General features: G+C 40.6%; 2 protein-coding genes across 6 annotated transcripts; one reads left to right on the top strand and one right to left on the bottom strand.

The window, feature by feature from the left end:
• Positions 1–222: 222 nt before the first annotated feature.
• Positions 223–4,476, top strand: ikzf5 (IKAROS family zinc finger 5). Of its 2 annotated transcripts, none has more exons than XM_037124017.1 (4): positions 223–663; positions 819–990; positions 1,409–1,582; positions 1,660–4,476. In XM_037124017.1, the coding sequence occupies exons 2-4, from the start codon at positions 858–860 to the stop codon at positions 2,625–2,627; spliced, it is 1,275 nt and encodes a 424-aa protein (XP_036979912.1). In that variant the 5' UTR covers positions 223–663; positions 819–857; the 3' UTR covers positions 2,628–4,476. The 2 variants fall into 2 exon arrangements, with proteins under 2 accessions (XP_036979912.1, XP_036979913.1); XM_037124018.1 differs by lacking the exon at positions 223–663 and adding an exon at positions 1,068–1,143 and having other exon boundaries at positions 858–990.
• Positions 4,477–4,594: 118 nt separating this feature from the next.
• Positions 4,595–18,031, bottom strand: LOC119033645 (CUB and zona pellucida-like domain-containing protein 1). Of its 4 annotated transcripts, XM_037124013.1 has the most exons (29): positions 17,953–18,031; positions 17,722–17,763; positions 17,075–17,228; positions 16,784–16,980; positions 16,509–16,607; positions 16,053–16,094; positions 15,852–15,887; positions 15,636–15,734; positions 14,837–14,881; positions 14,608–14,643; positions 14,389–14,490; positions 12,771–12,812; positions 12,562–12,660; positions 11,612–11,656; positions 11,369–11,404; positions 11,153–11,251; positions 9,952–9,993; positions 9,743–9,841; positions 9,046–9,090; positions 8,667–8,814; positions 8,376–8,572; positions 8,066–8,095; positions 7,780–7,924; positions 7,363–7,556; positions 6,280–6,455; positions 5,924–6,154; positions 5,681–5,841; positions 4,913–5,163; positions 4,595–4,773 (listed from the first exon to the last, which is right to left on the bottom strand). In XM_037124013.1, the coding sequence occupies exons 1-29, from the start codon at positions 18,002–18,004 to the stop codon at positions 4,727–4,729; spliced, it is 2,991 nt and encodes a 996-aa protein (XP_036979908.1). In that variant the 5' UTR covers positions 18,005–18,031; the 3' UTR covers positions 4,595–4,726. The 4 variants fall into 4 exon arrangements, with proteins under 4 accessions (XP_036979908.1, XP_036979909.1, XP_036979910.1 ...); XM_037124014.1 differs by lacking the exons at positions 11,153–11,251; positions 11,369–11,404; positions 11,612–11,656; XM_037124015.1 differs by lacking the exons at positions 14,389–14,490; positions 14,608–14,643; positions 14,837–14,881.
• Positions 18,032–20,847: the final 2,816 nt, after the last annotated feature.

Raw genomic sequence — 20,847 nt, 5'->3', positions numbered from 1 at the left:
TCGTTTAGTTAGCTAACTTCGGTCTTCAAGCACGGAAATATGGCACGCGGCTCTTTGTCGATTCATACTGTACTTCAGTAGTGATGGTTATATATTTTTTCATACTATATGAGACACTGTTTTGCTTTGTATTTGGCCAAAGTTACCGCTTGAGTGGAGGGAACCTTTCTTCGCGGGCGCAAAGAGCTAATGGCCGGACGGTTTTCACCGGTGCACACTCAGCGAACTTTCACCCCTCAACCGCTTTATTGTTTTGATTTAGCAGGTAGTCTTTTAGTGTGACTTGTAACAGGCGATTTGGCTGAAAGGCAATTTTTAAACTATCATTGCTGTTGCGGGTTTACTCAAGCGTGTACGGACGATGTGAATAATGACCGTGTCAGACAGATACACAACGTTTCTGTTGACAAAGATGTTTTCCCCGAGATAAGCTAACGTTAGCTGTCTGGCTAACGTAGCGTACGTAGCTTTGGTAACAACATGACGACGATGAGCGGTGTGTAGGAGCGACCGACCAGACATCGGATCGCGCCGATTTCCTGCTTGTCAATCACGGATCCAGGATTATCCTGTCTTTGTGTCTGGATAGCCTCGATCCGGTTTATACAACCAAACAAACAAAAACTGGCCACATTTAACCAACAACAACTTATATTCAAAGAGGTATGTGTGCGCCTGTAAAAATCAAATGAGCTAGCTAACGTAGATGACAGCGCTACTTTGAGTTTTTGATTTTGATTTTGTTGGTCGCATGTTTATTCCATTTAAGTGATGTGCTTAATTCCCTGACCTCACGCTGATCCACCTTTGCTCTTCAGTAATTGTGCTCGGCTGGACATTCGCATCTCTTTCTTTCAATGGGTGAGGAAAAACCAGACACGCTTGACTTTGTGAAGGATTTCCAAGAGTATCTGAGCCAGCAGACTCAACATGTGAATATGATATCAGGCTCCGTCAGCGGCGTCAAGGAGGCGGACGAGCTGCCTCCAGGTAACCAACTGTGGCATCTATTGTCTTCAATCCAACCTACTATGCATGTTCAGCAGTTTTTTTTGTTTTTTTTTAAGGCGTCTGGCTTTTTCTGCAGTTTGGGCAAACAGCTGACAATTTCACCTATAAACCTAGTCTGATGTTTGATTTCAGGTACTTTACACAGTTTGCAATTTCATGAATGTCATAGCTGCTCAAGTAATCAGACAGTCATCCTTGTCGATATACTTGAATAAGTGTGATTAAAGCTGTTGTAGTCACTTGAATCCGAATGTAGTGTTTGACTGCATGTTATTTTGTAATCAACTGTAGAAATGCGTGAAGAGCAGCTACAGTGTTTCCCTGAAGTATAATCAGTGTGTCATCCCAATTTTTGTGATGATTAAATGATAAGTTCTGCTGATGTTATTGTGCGCAGACTGCAGTCAGAATGGACTGGATCACCCCTCAGTGGACATGTCCCTGGAGGACAGCTCAGGGATCCTCGTCGATGGTTTTGAACGGACCTATGACGGGAAGCTCAAGTGCCGCTACTGCAACTACGCAACCAGAGGCACAGCGAGACTCATTGAGCACATCCGCATTCACACAGGTGAGTGCTGCTAGTTTAATTCAGGGGATAACATTCCCAAGATTTTGTTACTCAGCCTGTTTTCCACTTTTAAACAGGAGAGAAACCTCATCGCTGCCACCTGTGCCCGTTTGCTTCGGCCTATGAGCGTCACCTGGAGGCCCACATGCGATCGCACACTGGTGAGAAGCCTTATAAATGTGAGCTGTGCTCCTTCCGCTGCAGTGATCGCAGCAACTTGTCACACCATCGCCGCCGACGCCACAAACTCCTGCCGATGAAAGGTGCTCGCTCGCTTTCCCATAAGAAGATGCTGAGTGTTTTACAGAAGAAGGCCAGCTCATTAGGCTACGGCCGCCGACTCCTCATCAACTTCAGCCCCCCTTCAATGGTGGTGCACAAGGCTGATAATGTGAACGACTTCTCCCATGAGCTGCCCCACTTACGCCAGGAGACCTATGATGGTCAGAGTCGAGCAGTCGAGGACGGGCACTCGGCCAATCAAAATCACCATCACCACCATGACATGGTGATGGATAATCCCCTGAACCAGCTGTCCACCCTGGCGGGCCAGTTGGCCAGCCTCCCTTCAGAGTCTCAGGCACAGAGTCAACCTCCCATGTCTCCAGGAGCAGAGTCCATCGTTGATGAGAAGCCCTTCCTCATCCAGCAGCCCCACCCTGCCACAGCTCCTGTGGCTGTCACAGCCAGCATGGCCCATGCCTCCTCCTCTTCCCCAATCACCCCAGAGCCCCGGGCACCGCCCCACAGCAATTGCAGTCCTGGAGGGGGACCCTGCAGCGAGCACAGTGGGCGCACCAGTACCCCTAGTATCTCCAACAGCCAACCCAGCACGCCGGCCCCAGGCCTGTCTGCCCCACTCCAGGACCCCCATGTGCTGCATCACTGCCAGCACTGTGACATCTACTTCCCTGACAACATCCTTTACACCATCCACATGGGCTGCCATGGCTACGAGAACCCATTCCAGTGCAACATCTGTGGCCACAAGTGCAAAAGCAAGTATGACTTTGCCTGCCACTTTGCCCGGGGGCAGCACAAGTAATGGCTGAACGAGGAAGTCTTTGAAAGATCTTTTAACGGACAGCTTTGTTTTATTGATTCCATAGTAATTTTATTTATTGGTCTTTTACTTGGCCTTGATGTAGCCTAGCCTTTGAAGTTGTACTTATACAGGAAAATGTCAACATTCAGATGGTTTCATTTTGTATGGTGCCCATTCAAGTGTATTATAAAGGGATGATCAGTGTTTTTTCAACAGGTTGAGAATTCATTTGTGGGGGTGGAGTTGCACTAAACTGCTGTCATAAATCAGAAAACGGCTGCCCTACTAGCCAAACTGATGACTCTCGTTTAGCGTAGTAGCTTACCAGCTGCCTTGGGATTTACCTTAAGTACACAAACTTAACTGATTGGCAAGTGCATCAGATACTGTGACAGAAAAGGCTTTCAATGCACCTCTCTAAAGCAAATTAAGATGGGTGCCATTTTACACAAGTTGTATGGCACCCTGTCACACCAAGGTGAATGAAAATATCTGGTGGCTGGAAGGACTTTGTCCAGCATTCTGAACGCAACCTATAAATAAATACAGTTCTAACACTCTGATGCTTAGAGCAGAGTACACATTATCAGATCATATACGTGCAGTTGTCAAATGTACTGTTTTGTATTGTCTGTGGAACCTGCCAAGAGAGTTAAGGCAGGAGGACCTACTAACACAGCAAGTTGGCTCTCACTCTCAAAACATGGAAACAAAAAGAAGAAACTCTAAAGCAGTTTTCCCAAATAAATTCTCAACACTCCTGAAGGTATATCTAAAGATTGCTCTGATGATAGGAGCAAAACTGTTGGCCTGGAGAGATCTTAAGCCTTGTTGAAATTATTTCAGTGCTTGGTGCATTACTATTTCTTTGCAGTGCCTGACATAGTCACTTTCTTGTGTGTCGAAAATAGAGAGGACTGTTATTTTGAAGATTAATTATTATTATTGATTATTACAATAACTTACTGTAACAGATAGGCCCAAACCTTAAAAAAAAGTGGCCATTGTAGTTTTCTATGGTAGCAATTTCCTTTTTTTCTGCCAAAATTCTGCTCCATGAATGCTGCTAAGAAACTTTGGGATCAAAAATATATGGATGGCATCCACAGTAAAAACCTGACCAAACTTTGTATCAGTGGTTTCTGGTCAGCAAGTTGTTCGACTAGATTTTATAGGGAGTCGTGTTGTTTGGACACACAGTGCCCTTCTTTAACCAGCATCATGGTAATTTCACTCAGTTTGTTAAAAGGGTTTTACATATCCTTTTTGATTACATAATGTCACATTCTGATGTTTTGATATTGTATGTAGTCCCTTTGATATCCAGTGTCTACATGTTTAGGACAGGATCACCAAGTCTCGTGTCTCATAAGAACACTTTCAGAATTGCCACGTAGCACTGGGGATGCCACGTTTTAGCCTTTGTGATAACAAACACTGAGATTCCCCTTTTACCTTACGGATTCCAGTGCTTTTCTGAATATTTACTGAGTATTGTATTCTGAGTGGTTGGATAGATGTTCAGTGTCAAAAAAGCAAAATCATGTTGCAGTGAGACTGCTACTTTAGCAAGATTGTTGTTTGTCTTGGGTACTGTTGTCTGTTGCATAGCAACATGCGTGGAGAACATAGGCACTGTTTTTAGGACCACCTCTTTGTCACCATGCTTACCAGTAACTGGGGCATCCAGTAATGACTGCCTTGTGTTCTCGCAGTGTGTCGTAGGTTCATAGGTAACAGTGAATGTCAAAGCCTTTTGGCGATCACTCTCTCCCTCTGGGATGGCAAATCATTTTACTGTGACATGGATTAATCTAACTAATTTATAAGTAAAGTGTTTTCTAACTGAGCTGTGCTTTGTCTTTTCTTTTCCTCCACATCTTCTTTTCTATCACTAACAGTAGTGTTGTTTTTATTATTATGGGATGTTAACATTTGACGTTCATAATGAAATACACAAACACAGATTGTCTTTTGATGCTGTCTTTTTAATCAGGTAATGATGAAGAGAGAAGAGAGGTTTATTATAGTTAGGTGTGACAGTGAACAGAATGGTAGTGATGATTGGTAAATATGATGCAGCTCATTGCTGTGTCTGCTTAAGCCTCGTCCTGCTCCTTAGCCCCTTCTTCCTTTTTCTCAGAGGCTAGAGAAGAGAAGTGGTGAAATGTTTTTTTATTAGAATGTTTTCTTGAGATCATGAGAACACAGTTGCTTTTCTTACTGATATCATCCTTCAATTGATCCGTTAACGGTTTCAAAACTAGGCACAAGTGGATACAGACCTCTGAGTTGGATGGGACCCAGGACCAGAGTTTGGCTGTCGTGTTCTGTCCCCAGGTCTCTGGCCACACGCGTTCTGCAGTTAGGCGGATTGTGGCAGCGGGAATTGCTGTCAGAGGCTGGGCATATCAGGACCTTGCACTGGATGTACACCGACTCTGCGGCTCGCAGGAACTGGAAGGCCCTAAATGTGAAACGGGCATAGGGACGGAGGCCAGTGTAGTAGGGCCTGAAGGTGCTGTCCACGGGACATCTGGAGGTGAAACGAGAAACTGTTACTGGACAGTACTGATACTGTAAATATGCAAAGTTATCAGAAGAGTAAGGACGAGGTAAACTTCCTTTTCGGCGTGTCTGGTGGCAGACAAAATTGTGTAGATTTTGAGAGGTTTATAGGAAACCAACGTAAACACTTCTTTATTTGTTACATTGTGTATATCAGCATTTACAAAGCCATCCTGTTGAATTTGAAAACAAATAGAGGGCAGCACATCACCAGAACAACTGCTGCTACATAACTATAGTTACCGTTAGCTAACTAGCTCAGATAGCCATACAGCTAGCAGGCCAAGCTAAGGGCAGACTGAGTACTGGGGGTGTTTCCACCACTAGCACAGGAGCTTTGAACACAGTAGGCTGGGTCTAGTTGATTAGCATGCTTACTTCAGTTAGTATCTCCACCACACAAAACATCAACGTTATAATCTCCAAACTGTTATTTCTTCCTTCAGTTAAAATTCTGAGGTACATGAGGTACGTTCTCATCTTACCCGTTACGGACCAGGTAGTACGATCTGGTCTCGAAGTCATGGGGTGATGGTGATGTCACGCAGGTGTCAAGGAAGATGACCAGATTGCTCGATTGCCTGCTCAGATCCACTTGGACATACAAGTTCTGGTTGAGCGTCACCTTGTATGGCACTTGAGTCACCTAAGAATATAAATTCAAAGTGTCAGCGTGTATTCACCAATGGAAATTTCTGCACAGTCTCCCCTCTACCACCCGAATGCACCTGGTAGTAGAAGCTGCTGGATGTGTAGAAGTTCATGCTGGTGTTGAATTTGCCTGTGCCCACAATGCTGCTGTTACCAAGATGTTCAACAAGGTACATGATCTGGGACACTGAGTCCTGATCCATTTGACAGGCCACGTTCAGCTTCAAGTGAACCTGGCGTGTGATCTCTCCGTAGCTGGAGGTGTCGGCCCGGAGAGTGTTGGTGTACACGACTCTGCCATTCTCAATCTGTTCAACGTAGAAGATAGTGGAACATAGTAACACACAAGATCCCACCGACATGTAATTGTCCCATAATTTGTGGGAAGCGCTGTATATTGTTCATGTTTTCCAGCCGGTCATGGGTTTGCTACCTTTTTATCGTTGCCACAACTTTCGATCGGGAACCTGAAGACAACCTGAGAACTGGAAATCTGGGGTCTGCAGCGTTCGTCATTCAGGTAAAGATTGTCGCCGTCGTAGCCGAGAGAGTTCAGGTAAGACCTCTGAACCACAATGTTCATGTTGTCTGAGGAACAGCTAACCTGACCTGCCGAAGGACCGTGTTCACAAGACATTTTCAACAGCTGTAGTCACTTTAAAGATCTAACACCACAGACTCCAAACTACAAGTGTTTAGTGTCCAAATAACGTTCTAACCATTATAAAGTCAGGTCTTCTCAAAATGAATTCACTAGTAGTTCAACACTGATTAACCACCAAAATGAAACTTCAGTCATTTTCTGCACACTCCCATGCCAGTGGAGAGTCAGGTGACATTTCTGGAGCTTAACAGCAAAACAGCATTGTAAGCATTTGTAAGGTAAAAATACAAAAGACATATAGTTTGAAGAGTGTAATCCAAGTCTCCCAGTTGAAGCCCAGAGACAGAGTTATTTACACCCTTTTTTCAAGCTCAACAATGCACTGAGGGACTTTTTACACTGCAGCTGTGTTTTTCAGTGAAGCCCCGTAAATGTTTTGCAAACAGAGAAACTCCTTTTGATTTTTCATCAGCATGCGAGTGAGCAGATAATGACAGTATTTTCATTTTCTCATCTTCCTTTAGTGGCTTAGGAGTTGTAGAATATGTAGAACAAGGCATTTATAACTTTAAAATAGCTAATATGCATGCTAATAAGCAACTACCATTTAATGTGTTCCCTGATCTAAAGTGTTATCTGAGGTTGACATTTGGTTGATTGAATGAAATGACGTGGGTATGCTAATGCTACAATTAGAAAGGAGATTGTTTTACACTTGAGTAAAACTGGAGGAATCAAGAGACGGGTTTAAAAAGAAAAGCAGGAGAGGCCACTTTTAGTCCCCCCAAAAAGCATCTTTTATCAGACCATCCCTTTACAATTCCCATTGGACATCACAGAGTTCATCACATTTACTAACCAAATCAAAACTAGATACTCTTATACCTACAATTAGATATACAATGACTGTACCTGAGCTCGCTGGCAGAGAGCTTATGAACTCTGCTTTGAAGCCTCGGGCAACCACACCTCTATTACTCCGGAAGACCACATTCATGGAGTTGGAAGAAGAGTGGAAAGTAGCCAAGCTGTTGTTGCACACTGTCCCCATATACGACGATCCATCATAGACTTTAATGTAGTCACAATCACAGCAGTTCTCCAATCTGTTTTTTATGAGGATGATAAGAAATGATTGACTTACTCACTTTAGAGCCTAACTTGATTCTATTTGCAGGTTGTTGTTTTTTTACTTTTCAAGTTATGCTAATCTAGAGATCTGTATGTATTTCCATCATCACATCATTTCTCCATTTGTAGTTCACATAATAAAGCTGCTCATTTATATGATGATTATGATCCCCAGAAAGCAGTCCATTCTTCACTCACTGCATGTACGTGAATGCCAGGAAGATTCTTTGGTCACTTGAAGCTCTAAGACGCCAGATGCAGTAGGCGTTGTCTGGGTAGAAGGAGGGGTGGCTCGGGCTGGTGAAATTGCCAGAGCCAAACAGATCTCCTCCACAGGGGGGTGCTTAAAAGTGGACAAGATAACATGAGGGTCATTTCAGTGAAGTGTGTTTGCAGCAGGATCATTTTGCACACTGAAGATCCTGCAAAAATGTAATTGATATTTTTATTATTTCACAAATAGGTTGTTGGGAGGTTTTCATACCTGTGACAGGGCTTTCAGTGCTGAAGTAATCTTCATGACAGAGAAAAAAAAGGTGTTACTGTTATACTGTGTAACTAAACATTCAGATAAACCAGCAACTGTGACCAAAAAATATCATTACAGGAAACTTGAGCTGCAGAACAAAACATTTCCCATCACTGAAATCACTCTCTACACTCTCTGTATTGAGACTTCTTAGACTTTATGGATTTCATTACAGTTTAGATGCTGCATATTGTTTGAAATTAAACATTTTAATTAAATTTTTTTTTAATTAAATTAATAAACAACAGTAATCATTGTGACGTACCCACAACTTCGTAGAAAGCCCGAAATCCTGAGGAGCTAACACTATTGTCAGTCCTGAAATGCACAGTCAGGTAAGGACCGGTGGAGTAGAAAGTGGCAGTGTTCCTGCCACACACCTTCCCCAGAAGACTGCTGCTGATGCTGGAGCCATCGTAGATGGAAACCGAATCACAAACACAATTTGAACAAACCTCCATGCTGTGAAAGAAGAGCAGGTGTTTAAATTTAAAGCTAAAAAGAGAATTCAACACAATAGTTGTTAGTGTTCACAAATGGCCTCCTGTGAACTTACTTGACATAAGAGAACTGCAGCCGAATGACTGAGTATCCTGGTCTGATGTACCAGATACAGTCTGTATTGTGTGGGTATGCAGACGGATAGTTTGGGCTGGTAAAACTTCCACTGTAGCCATACAGGTAACCACCACATGATGTGCGATCTTAGGATCATGAAAATTAAGAAAATGAATCACTCATCAATGTGAATTTTCTTTTCTTAAACACCAGTGAGAGCACGGGAAACCACAGATAAAAACCCTATCATGAAGACTATAAAAACACAAAGATGATCTTTCCAACTACTGCTCAGTCTGATGTTGCTCAGACACAAAAGCCAGAGAGTATGTTATCAGAAGAATCAGAAATGTTTGGTCATGAAGACAGTTAAATACCTGTGGTGCTGGGTGTTTCCGTAGTCGTTGTGTAGTAACACTCATCTGAAGCAAATAAGCAAAAAGCAAACCAGACCATCAGCAAGAAGATCGGCTTTTTATGTACAATTAATATTCTAGTGCCTGTGACCAGGTTGAGTTCAGACCTGATAAGTCATAAAATTATAACTATTTTTATGATGGCAAGATTTGGATTGTGTTTAATTGGAAAAGATCAGAGCTTCTCTTGTGTTTGTTGAAACCAGGATGACTTGGCCTCAATTTGCGTTGTTTTGCCATGTTAAAAAATGTTCTTCCTTGCTGTTGCCGTCGAGAAGCAAATATTGCTTCAGGAAACACGGCCGTATCTGGTCAAAAGTCTCTTATTGTCAAGCTTGTCTGACCCTTTTGCTTCCTACAAAAAAGGATAAAACAAAGAAACTGGAGTGACATCTAAGACCCCATAACATGACTTCAAATGTAACTAACCGCCACGGTGTTTCCAGTCGCAACATCCTGTGTCAGCACTAAATACATCATATTAAGCAGAAAAGATGCCAGTTCATATCACTTTACAGTCAGTTTTCTGTGAAATCTTTGGATAATAATTCCTGAAATTGTCTTATGAGGAATGGTATTGAAGTAGTATATTTCAGTGTGATGCAAGATGCTTTTCAGTTAAAATCATGACCATAGTTTTAAGCGACATGATACCTACAGTAGTAATCAGGACAACAGTTTCCATAGTATTGACAGGAGCTTCTGCAGGAGCAGCTTCCCATGTGATTGCCACAGTTGTAACGACATGAGGGCTGTTCTGAGAGAGGACACAGTCTTAACCAAAGTATTCAGAGTTCTCTGTGAGGACAAATGAATATGATGGAGCTATGGCCTTAGGAATGTTTGGTCATGAAGACAGTTAAATACCTGTGGTGACTTCTGGTGTCATAGATGATGCCGGGCACTCATCTGAAGCAAATAAGCAAAAAGTCTGTAATCGGGCTGGATTCAGACTTGACAAGTAATAACATTATAACTATTTTAATGATGGCGTGCTGAGGATAAATTTGGTGAGACAGAATGACACTAAATCATAGTTCACTTTGTTTCACCCCCCTCATCTGCTGCCTCCAGGGTCAACCAAAAGGGAAAATTAAAGATACTACGTCTTCATAGTCCTAGTAAAGTAATAGTACTCTAAGTTTTCAGAGTAAATTTACTCATTCCACAGAAAACTGGACAGTACATCGGCACATATGACATTATTGTTAACACTAAATAGATCAGCACTGTTTCACTGTTGTACTAGGTCCAGATGGAGCTAGTGTTAACCAGTTTATTTACAGTTGTGTAATTTAGTCTGTTGGTTTCCAACCTAGAGGTCGGGCTCCCTCCAGAGGGTCAGAGGGATAATTAATGGGGCACGAAGAAGAAATTTCTGCTGAGTAAACTTTTATTCATATTGTGGCCATGCTTGCTTTTTTGTAAAGTAATAATTATCTAAACCTCTTAGTTACTCTTTATCTCTTTGTGTGAACAGTCACCGTATGTAAATCACACTGTGTAAAACGTTGGGAGAACTGATAACAACTCATCAACATCTGATACATGATGAGAGGCAGCGACCACACTGCTTTTGAGTTCACTCATATGATCTTCAACTATTCACTGTATTTTATAAACTCAGCATATGTTGTTTGTTTGAAAAATGTATATCTGAAGAGGAACTAATGGCTATAGCTGCCAAATGAGTTAAATGGGGGTAAAACATTTGATGTTTTCCTCTGAAACGTAGAGGAGTTGAGAACTCTGGACAACAGTTTCAAACATTATGATGCACCTGCTGTTTATACAGCAACTGTGAACAAAATAATATGAACACATCATATCCATGTAAGTGCTGAGTAATCTGACAGATTGACTGGCTCCTCAGAAATGTAGAGGAGGTGATAAACACAAAGAATTATAGATTGGAAATACAGATGTAACGGACCTCAAAACTCACTGAAGTTAATGTTTTTAGTGACTTTCCATCACTACTTACCATAATAGTCTCGACAACAGTCTCAAAGACAGGGATGGATACAGAACCTGTTCATACTGTTGATTTGTTAGACATGGCACTTACAGTAGTAGTCATGGCAACAGTTGCCATAGTATTGACAGGAGCTTGAACAGGAGCAGCTTCCCATGTGACTGCCACAGTTGTAACGACATGAGGGTTGATCTGAGAGACACAGGAGGACACAGTCTTAACCAACGTATGTACAGCTCTCTGTGAGGAGAAATAAATATGATGGAGCTGTGGCCTTAGAAATGTTTGGTCATGAAGACAGTTAAATACCTGTGACGACGTCATCTACAGTCCACCAGTTATCACCTGATGGATTATAAGAAAAAACAAATGAGACAAAATGTCAGAGTATCGGCCACATAAAGACCAGTGAGAGCACGGGAAACCACAGATAAAAACCCTGTCATGAAGACTATAAAAACACAAAGATGATTTTTCCAACGACTGCTCAGTCTGATGTTGCTCAGACACAAAAGCCAGAGAGTATGTTATCAGAAGAAGACAGTTAAATACCTGTGGTGCTGGGTGTTTCCGTAGTCGTCGTGTAGTAACACTCATCTGAAGCAAATAAGCAAAAAGCAAACCAGACCATCAGCAAGAAGATCGGCTTTTTATGTACAATTAATATTCTAGTGCCTGTGACCAGGTTGAGTTCAGACAAGTCATAAAATTATAACTATTTTAATGATGGCGTGCTGAGGATAAATTTGGTGAGACAGAATGACAAACATTATGATGCACCTGCTGTTTATACAGCAACTGTGAAAAAAATAATATGAACACATCATATCCATGTAAGTGCTGAGTAATCTGACACACTGACTGGCTCAGGTGAGGTAGCCTAATGTCAGATCACAAACATCAGCCAAGATTGCTTCCTTCTTATTTACTTGGTAAAGTTTGAAAGATTTGGAAACCGACAGACTGATTGATGCTGATGTATTTTTAAGATGGCATTAATTGTGTTTAATTGGAAAAGATCAGGGCTTCTCTTGTGTTTGTTGAAACCAGGATGACTTGGCCTCAATTTGCGTTGTTTTGCCATGTTAAAAAATGTTCTTCCTTGCTGTTGCCGTCGAGAAGCAAATATTGCTTCAGGAAACACGGCCGTATCTGGTCAAAAGTCTCTTATTGTCAAGCTTGTCTGACCCTTTTGCTTCCTACAAAAAAGGATAAAACAAAGAAACTGGAGTGACATCTAAGACCCCATAACATGACTTCAAATGCAACTAACCGCCACGGTGTTTCCAGTCCCAACATCCTGTGTCAGCACTAAATACATCATATTAAGCAGAAAAGATGCCAGTTCATATCAGTTTACAGTCAGTTTTCTGTGAAATCTTTGGATAATAATTCCTGAAATTGTCTTATGAGGAATGGTATTGAAGTAGTATATTTCAGTGTGATGCAAGATGCTTTTCAGTTAAAATTGTGACCATAGTTTTAAGCAACATGATACCTACCGTAGTAATCAGGACAACAGTTTCCATAGTATTGACAGGAGCTTCTGCAGGAGCAGCTTCCCATGTGATTGCCACAGTTGTAACGACATGAGGGCTGTTCTGAGAGAGGACACAGTCTTAACCAAAGTATTCAGAGTTCTCTGTGAGGACAAATGAATATGATGGAGCTATGGCCTTAGGAATGTTTGGTCATGAAGACAGTTAAATACCTGTGGTGACTTCTGGTGTCATAGATGATGCCGGGCACTCATCTGAAGCAAATAAGCAAAAAGTCTGTAATCGGGCTGGATTCAGACTTGACAAGTAATAACATTATAACTATTTTAATGATGGCGTGCTGAGGATAAATTTGGTGAGACAGAATGACAAACATTATGATGCACCTGCTGTTTATACAGCAACTGTGAACAAAATAATATGAACACATCATATCCATGTAAATGCTGAGTAATCTGACACACTGACTGGCTCAGGTGAGGTAGCCTAATGTCAGATCACAAACATCAGCCAAGATTGCTTCCTTCTTATTTACTTGGTAAAGTTTGAAAGATTTGGAAACCGACAGACTGATTGATGCTGATGTATTTTTAAGATGGCATTAATTGTGTTTAATTGGAAAAGATCAGGGCTTCTCTTGTGTTTGCTGAAACCAGGATGACTTGGCCTCAATTTGCGTTGTTTTGCCATATTAAAAAATGTTCTTCCTTGCTGTTGCCGTCGAGAAGCAAATATTGCTTCAGGAAACACGGCCGTATCTGGTCATCTATGACACACTTCTGGTGTCATAGATGATGCCGGGCACTCATCTGAAGCAAATAAGCAAAAAGTCTGTAATCAGGCTGGATTCAGACTTGACAAGTAATAACATTATAACTATTTTAATGATGGCGTGCTGAGGATAAATTTGGTGAGACAGAATGACACTAAATCATAGTTCACTTTGTTTCACCCCCCTCATCTGCTGCCTCCAGGGTCAACCAAAAGGGAAAATTAAAGATACTACGTCTTCATAGTCCTAGTAAAGTAATAGTACTCTAAGTTTTCAGAGTAAATTTACTCATTCCACAGAAAACTGGACAGTACATCGGCACATATGACATTATTGTTAACACTAAATAGATCGGCACTGTTTCACTGTTGTACTAGGTCCAGATGGAGCTAGTGTTAACCAGTTTATTTACAGTTGTGTAATTTAGTCTGCTGGTTTCCAACCTAGAGGTCGGGCTCCCTCCAGAGCGTCAGAGGGATAATTAATGGGGCACGAAGAAGAAATTTCTGCTGAGTAAACTTTTATTCATATTGTGGCCATCCTTGCTTTTTTGTAAAGTAATAATTATCTAAACCTCTTAGTTACTCTTTATCTCTTTGTGTGAACAGTCACCGTATGTAAATCACACTGTGTAAAACGTTGGGAGAACTGATAACAACTCATCAACATCTGATACATGATGAGAGGCAGCGACCACACTGCTTTTGAGTTCACTCATATGATCTTCAACTATTCACTGTATTTTATAAACTCAGCATATATTGTTGTATGAAAAATGTATATCTGAAGAGGAACTAGTAGCTATAGGTGAGTAATGAGTTAAATGGGGGGTAAAACATTTGATGTTTTCCTCTGAAACGTAGAGGAGTTGAGAACTCTGGACAACAGTTTCAAACATTATGATGCACCTGCTGTTTATACAGCAACTGTGAACAAAATAATATGAACACATCATATCCATGTAAGTGCTGAGTAATCTGACAGACTGACTGGCTCAGGAAGAGAAGGATGGATGCAGAACCTGTTCATACTGTTGATTTGTTGGATGTGGCACTTACAGTAGTAGTCATGGCAACAGGTGGCATAGTATTGACAGGAGCTTGAACAGGAGCAGAGACCCATGTGATTGCCACAGTTGTAACGACATGAGGGATAAAAATCTGAGAGACACAGGAGGACACAGTCTTAACCAAAGTATTTACAATTTTCTGTAAGGAGAAATTAATATGATGGAGCTATGGCCTTAGAAATGTTTGGTCATGAGGAGAGTTAAATACCTGTGAAGTAGTCATGTGTAGGCTCCCGGTTATCAGCTGATGGAACAAATGAGACAAAATGTCAGAGTATCGGCCACATAAAGACCAGTGAGAGCACGGGAAACCACAGATAAAAACCCTGTCATGAAGACTATAAAAACACAAAGATGATCTTTCCAACTACATCAGTCTAATGTTGCTCAGACACAAAAGCCAGAGAGTATGTTATCAGAAGAAGACAGTTAAATACCTGTGGTGCTGGGTGTTTCCGTAGTCGTCGTGTAGTAACACTCATCTGAAGCAAATAAGCAAAAAGCAAACCAGACCATCAGCAAGAAGATTGGCTTTTTATGTACAATTAATATTCTAATGCCTGTGACCAGGTTGAGTTCAGACTTGATAAGTCATAAAATTATAATCATTTTAATGATGGTGTGCTGAGGATAAATTTGGTGAGACAGAATGACACTAAATCATGGTTTACTCTGCTTCACCCTCCTCATCTGTTGCCTCCAGAGTCAACCAAAGGGGAAAGTTAAAGATACTACGTCTCCATAGTCTTAGTAAAGTAATAGTATTCTAAGTATTCAAAGGAAATTTACTCATTCCACAGAAAACTGGACAGTACATTGGCACATATTACATTATTCTTAACACTAAATACATGAGCACCATTTCATTGTTGTAGTAGGTCCAGATGGAGCTAGTGTTAACCAGTTGCAATCTTCAACTATTCATTGTATTTTATAAACTCAGCATATGTTGTTGTGTGAAATATATATACCTGAAAATAAACTAGTAGCTATAGCTGCCAAATGCATTAAATGGGGGGTAAAAAATGTAACATTTTCCTCAGAAATGTAGTGGAGTTAAAGCACAAAGAATTATAGATTGGAAATACAGATGTAAAGGACCTCAAAACTCACTTGAGCTAATGTTCTTAGTTACTTTCCATTACTGCTCACCATAAGAGTCTGGACAACAGTATCAAAGAGAGGGATGGATGCAGAACCTGTTCATACTGTTGATTTGTTGGATGTGGCACTTACAGTAGTAGTCATGGCAACAGTTGCCATAGTATTGACAGGAGCTTGAACAGGAGCAGCTTCCCATGTGACTGCCACAGTTGTAACGACATGAGGGTTGATCTGAGAGACACAGGAGGACACAGTCTTAACCAACGTATGTACAGTTCTCTGTGAGGACAAATGAATATGATGGAGCTGTGGCCTTAGAAATGTTTGGTCATGAAGACAGTTAAATACCTGTGACGACGTCATCTACAGTCCACCAGTTATCACCTGATGGATTATAAGAAAAAACAAATGAGACAAAATAAGTACTGGCCACTTACAACAACCCTACGATGAAGACTATAAAAAAAACAAAGATGATCTTTTCAACTACTGCTCAGTTTAATGTTGCTCAGACACAAAAGCAAGAGAGTCATGAAGACAGTTAAATACCTGTGGTGGCGTCTGGTTCCATAGTCGATGCCGGGCAGTAATCTGAAGCAAATAAGCAACAAGCAAACAAGACCATCAGTTATTTCTGTGTTATCATCATTATAATACCTGTAACCAGGTGGGATTCAGACTTCACCTACCAGAATCAATAAAAAGTAAAGTTAGAGATACTGCATCTTCATGGTCCTATTAAAGTAATAGTTCAGAGGAAATTACAGTGAAATATATTCAAAGTATCAACAGTAAAGTATTATTGACATGCTTTTTGTGACTCTGTCATACCTCTTAGTTACTCTTTACCTCTTTGTATGAACAGTTATGTAAATCAAACTGTGTAAAAACAACACACTGCTCTTGAGTTCACCAGAAGCCGAGAACACAAAGAACTGAAGACTGGAAAGAACCTCAAAAACTCACTTGACTAAATGTTCTTTGTTACTTTCCATCAGTGCTTACCATAATAGTCTGAACAACAGTTTCCTCTGTATTCACAGCCTGAAGAGCAAGAGCAGGTTCCAACCTGGTAGCCACAGTTGTACCTGCAGGAACCTTGAGCTGCAGAGAGTTCAGACGAAAAACAGTTCCCACCACTGAAATCACTTTCTACATATTTGATGGGTTATAAAGAGTCTCTTTTTTTTTTAGAAAGAGACTACTATATACAGAACTCAAACGGAGACACATATTGTTTAAAATACACAAACATCTTGATCACAATCATTGCAACGCACCCACAACTCGGTAGTCAGCACGAAATCCTGAGGAGCTAATGCTACTGTCACTCTTGAAACGCACGGTCATGTAAACACCGGTGGAGTGGAAGGTGGCGGTGGTGTTGCCGCACACCGTCCCCAGAAGCCTGTAAGCGGTGTTGAAGCCATCATAGACGTAAATGGCATCATATATGCAGCTAGGATGATCCTCAATGCTGTGAAAGAAAAACAGAAGTTTGAACTTAAAGCCAGAGATAGTATCAAGTTTGTGATAACAGGTGCCTCCGGGGTATACAGAGTGTTGCTTACGATATGAAGGGGAAGTTCAGCTGCACAATTCCACTTCCAAATCTGAGGTACCATATGCACTCTGAATTATCCGGGTAATTGTCTGGATAGCCAGGGCTGTAGAAAGTGCCACTGCTCGAATGCAGGTAGCCACCACATGATGGATCTGAAGTTACTGGGGAGTTTGGAAGTTGAAAGAGACATTAATCACCAATAATGGACAAATTACAAATGAATGACAAATCGAAAAAAAAAAGCAATCAAATAACTAATAATCAGTCAATAAATAACAATGTTTTTGTGTGATACAGAACATTTGATTATCTGACAATATGCATCTTATTAAGGTGGCACTAATCTTGTCTGCTTCAAGTGGCGTTGCATCGCATTATGTATAATCTGGTGACTTCAGAAAAAAAAAAAAACAAGCGAGAAGAGAGGCCAAGAGATATAACACTTAAAGACAAGCTTTAACAGATCACACACAGATCCTTACACTCTTAATACACTCAGCCAATTGCTCTGACTTAGCTGAAACTGTTAAAACTGAGGAAATCATCTGAAAGCAACAACAAATCGAGTCATTCAGATAGACAAGCAACAATTTGGATGTGTGCTGAAAAATTAAAACAAGGACAATTCGGTACACCACTATTTGTATTTTGTACCTGTTTCCTCAGGTTGAGCAAGTGTCGTCCACCAGTTATCACCTGAAGGATTATGAGAAAAACAAACAAGACAAAATGTCAGATTACTGGCCACTCAAAGACAAGTGAGAAAACAGGAAACCACAGACAAAAACTCTATCCTGAAGAGTATAAAAACACAAAGACGATCTTTCCAACTACTGCTCAGTCTAAAGTCGCTCAAAACACAAAAGCAAGGGTAGCGGACGATACCTTGCACGCCATATGAGGCGATCACGCTGCAAAGAACCACAAGAGTCCACATGGTGAGTCCGTTCACCTTGCAACATGCTTGAGATGCTGAACGTGGCAGCTTATATAGCCGGCAGCCAGATGAGACACTGTGATGTGGCAGCCATAAAGTTTCTGATGCAGCGATCATTGCGCGTGAGAAACACACACTTGGTTGACTATCATAAAGCATGCGCAAAGATTGTTCATCAGCAGCTTCAGGATGTGTTTTTAAGGTGTTTGCTTAAGACATCCGAGCAGAAGATCATGAGGGTTTTTGGGAACGTGAAAATGTGCAGATAATAAAATCCGCTGGAGTATGTCGCTGAAGGAATGCTGCTCAACAGTTGCACCTTTTAACAGTAGAAGCAAGTGAACATTAAGCAGTTGTATGACTTTATTTTCAAACTACAGTAAGTAGGAGAAACAAGAACAGCAAAAGATACTAAATTTAAAATACGATATAAGTGATTTGAATCCAAATTTACTTTAATCTTTTATTAAAACTGCCATCTTGGATTGTAAATTTCATTGTGCAACCCTGAGATGTGTTGCCAGATTCTGCCGAAATCTACTTTTCAGTGAACTGTATTTTACTTTTGACCATTTACTTTTCCGAGAGCTTTTTACTTTTAGTCCCTTCATTTTCACACAGGCTGGTCGCATTTGAGGGGAATTATCGATTTGCACTCCGCCTTCCCAACATCACAAGACTGATTTCACCTGTTGTAGACGTAGTGAGACAAAATGGCCTTGGAGACGTAACAAGATGGAAAAAGACAGAGAGGGAGACTGGTATGGGGAGAGAAGCTGTGTCAGTGTCTTGTATCTGCAGAGACCCAGGAGCTCTCTGCCTGGATTTTCTTATTTCTTATTTTCTTGTTTGTTGCTGTGCTCGGGACACTTCACCAGTATAAAGTGTTGGTAATTGACGTCCTGGGTATCAGACTCAACAATAAACTTTCTTTGTGGCTTGTTTTAGGAACAGCACTGACAAATCCTACTGATTCTACCTTTAAATGTAACAGTCCAAATTATATCAACACGACATGAAGTTCACTTAGCTTTGAAACAGAAAATGGCTGGTAGAAATGCTCAACAGATTTTATACTTTGAGTACATTTCAGAGCCGTACTTTCTCAATTTTACTTGAGCAAAGAGTTAAAATCAGAAGTTAAAAGTATCTGTATCTCTACTTGAGTAAAGAATGTACTTTTGCCACTTGTGTACGCTGATATTTATAAAATAGCTCTAGACTTACAATAATAGGGTACAAATGTGTGTGTTAACAGTAGATCAGTGATATATATTCCAGTTTATTTCTACAAGTATCTCTACATAAGACCTACAAACTTCACCTTGTAACTCTCCTTTTTCAATTACTGCTACCGTAACAGTGTTTATAGATGATAAAGGGCTGTAAAAGACTTAACAGTGACGTGACGTGATGTTTCTGTTTGTGGTGAGAAAGTCTTGTGTACCTGCCCTGTTGGATCAGGTGTGCATCATTATATTCGAGGATGTCGCCCAATGAAAATGAATAGAAACTACACTGCTTTATAAACTTTATACCTGCCAATGAAGACCGTCTGAAAGGTGTTTGCTCCTTTCCCAGGACACGTTAGTCCAGGCATAACATCCTTTAACAGTGTGATAGTGACATGAAAGAAATACACTCTATAATAAGGATACAAACCATATACTAAAGTAATGATTAACTCATGGATTATCAGTGCTGATGTATCATGAATTCCCTGTTGCTCACCATCAACAAATGATCCAGTTATTAAGATAACGTCTCATCAGTAAAGGATAAGTTCACCCAAAAATTTAAATCCAGTCATTATCTACTCGTCCCCATGTCGATGCAAAGTCTTGTCAACAATTCTGGTGCATGGGGACTTGTTTTTAACACAAGAAAAAAAAAATAAGATTGAAAACCCCCAAGTCTCCAGGAAAGTGATTTTCACCCTTTAAGCCGAAATCTTCACTGTCTCTTCGTCAATAGAACTTAGTTAGACAGATCTTAGGGCTTTCAGAGACTTGGATTGTGCCAGACAAGCTGTCTGAAGCCATTTTATTTTATTTCTTCGATTTATCTTCTTCAGTTGTTTAGGAGAATGCTACGAAACTTTATCCTAATTTATGGGGGGTAAGCAGATCATGACCGAAGTTTCATTCTTGGGTGAACTTTCCTTTCACTGACATGTGACCAGCTTGATTGTAGCTACATAAAACATTACTGCAGACCTGTGTTTTTGCTCAACCTCTCCTAAGTAAGCAGAATAGTTTCTGTTCTCATAGAAATATCAAACTACCTTTTTAATCAAACATTTACATATCAAACATCAGTTACTTTTATGTAACTGAAATCCAGCTAATGAATTTACATCCCTTAACTGATGATCTATCAGGAGAAAACTCATCACATGAAGTCAATGTATCATGATATTATATATTTATATTGGATTTGGCTTGACTGAATTAAAGGGGACTGTTGGGCCATTCTAGTTAGTTCTTGCTTTAAGGTTTAATGAGCATCACTGTAAATGTATATTAAACTGTGCATTTTTATAGACAACATGGAATTGATGGCGTGAGTAATGATTGATTGTATCAGGAAGAGAGAGCAAAAGGAAGACATGACGACATCTTATATTTATTTAAGTCATTCAGGTTTGAAATATGTTTACTAGGCACTCGTTTGACTTCTGTGTTCGAGCAAAATATTTGAGGAACATGAGTAATTAGTCACAAATAAACATCTCTACAATGTGGTGACATTTCAGTGAGTCACTTCCAAACACAAACAAGCCCGGCTGAGCTCTCTGTTCACCCCCCTCCATGATGCGGCTTGCATCATCCTCCTCTTAAAGT

Source organism: Acanthopagrus latus, chromosome 15 (genome assembly GCF_904848185.1).
Source record: "Acanthopagrus latus isolate v.2019 chromosome 15, fAcaLat1.1, whole genome shotgun sequence".
In the NCBI taxonomy this organism is placed as follows: Eukaryota; Metazoa; Chordata; class Actinopteri; order Spariformes; family Sparidae; genus Acanthopagrus; species Acanthopagrus latus.
The sequence above is the reverse complement of the archived record's forward strand: the minus strand, read 5'-3'. Positions and strand labels throughout refer to the sequence as shown.

Excerpts from the sequence above, each read along its gene's own strand:
- LOC119033645 (XM_037124013.1), bottom strand. The coding sequence starts at position 18,004 with ATGTGGACTCTTGTGGTTCTTTGCAGCGTGATCGCCTCATATGGCGTG. Across the intron at positions 11,657-12,561 it reads CTGTTGTCCTGATTACTACG|ATGAGTGTTACTACACGACG; the intron begins GTAGGTATCATG and ends TATTTGCTTCAG. Across the intron at positions 11,252-11,368 it reads TGTAGATGACGTCGTCACAG|ATCAACCCTCATGTCGTTAC; the intron begins GTATTTAACTGT and ends TGTGTCTCTCAG.
- ikzf5 (XM_037124017.1), top strand. The coding sequence starts at position 858 with ATGGGTGAGGAAAAACCAGACACGCTTGACTTTGTGAAGGATTTCCAA. Across the intron at positions 991-1,408 it reads GGCGGACGAGCTGCCTCCAG|ACTGCAGTCAGAATGGACTG; the intron begins GTAACCAACTGT and ends TATTGTGCGCAG. Across the intron at positions 1,583-1,659 it reads GCACATCCGCATTCACACAG|GAGAGAAACCTCATCGCTGC; the intron begins GTGAGTGCTGCT and ends ACTTTTAAACAG.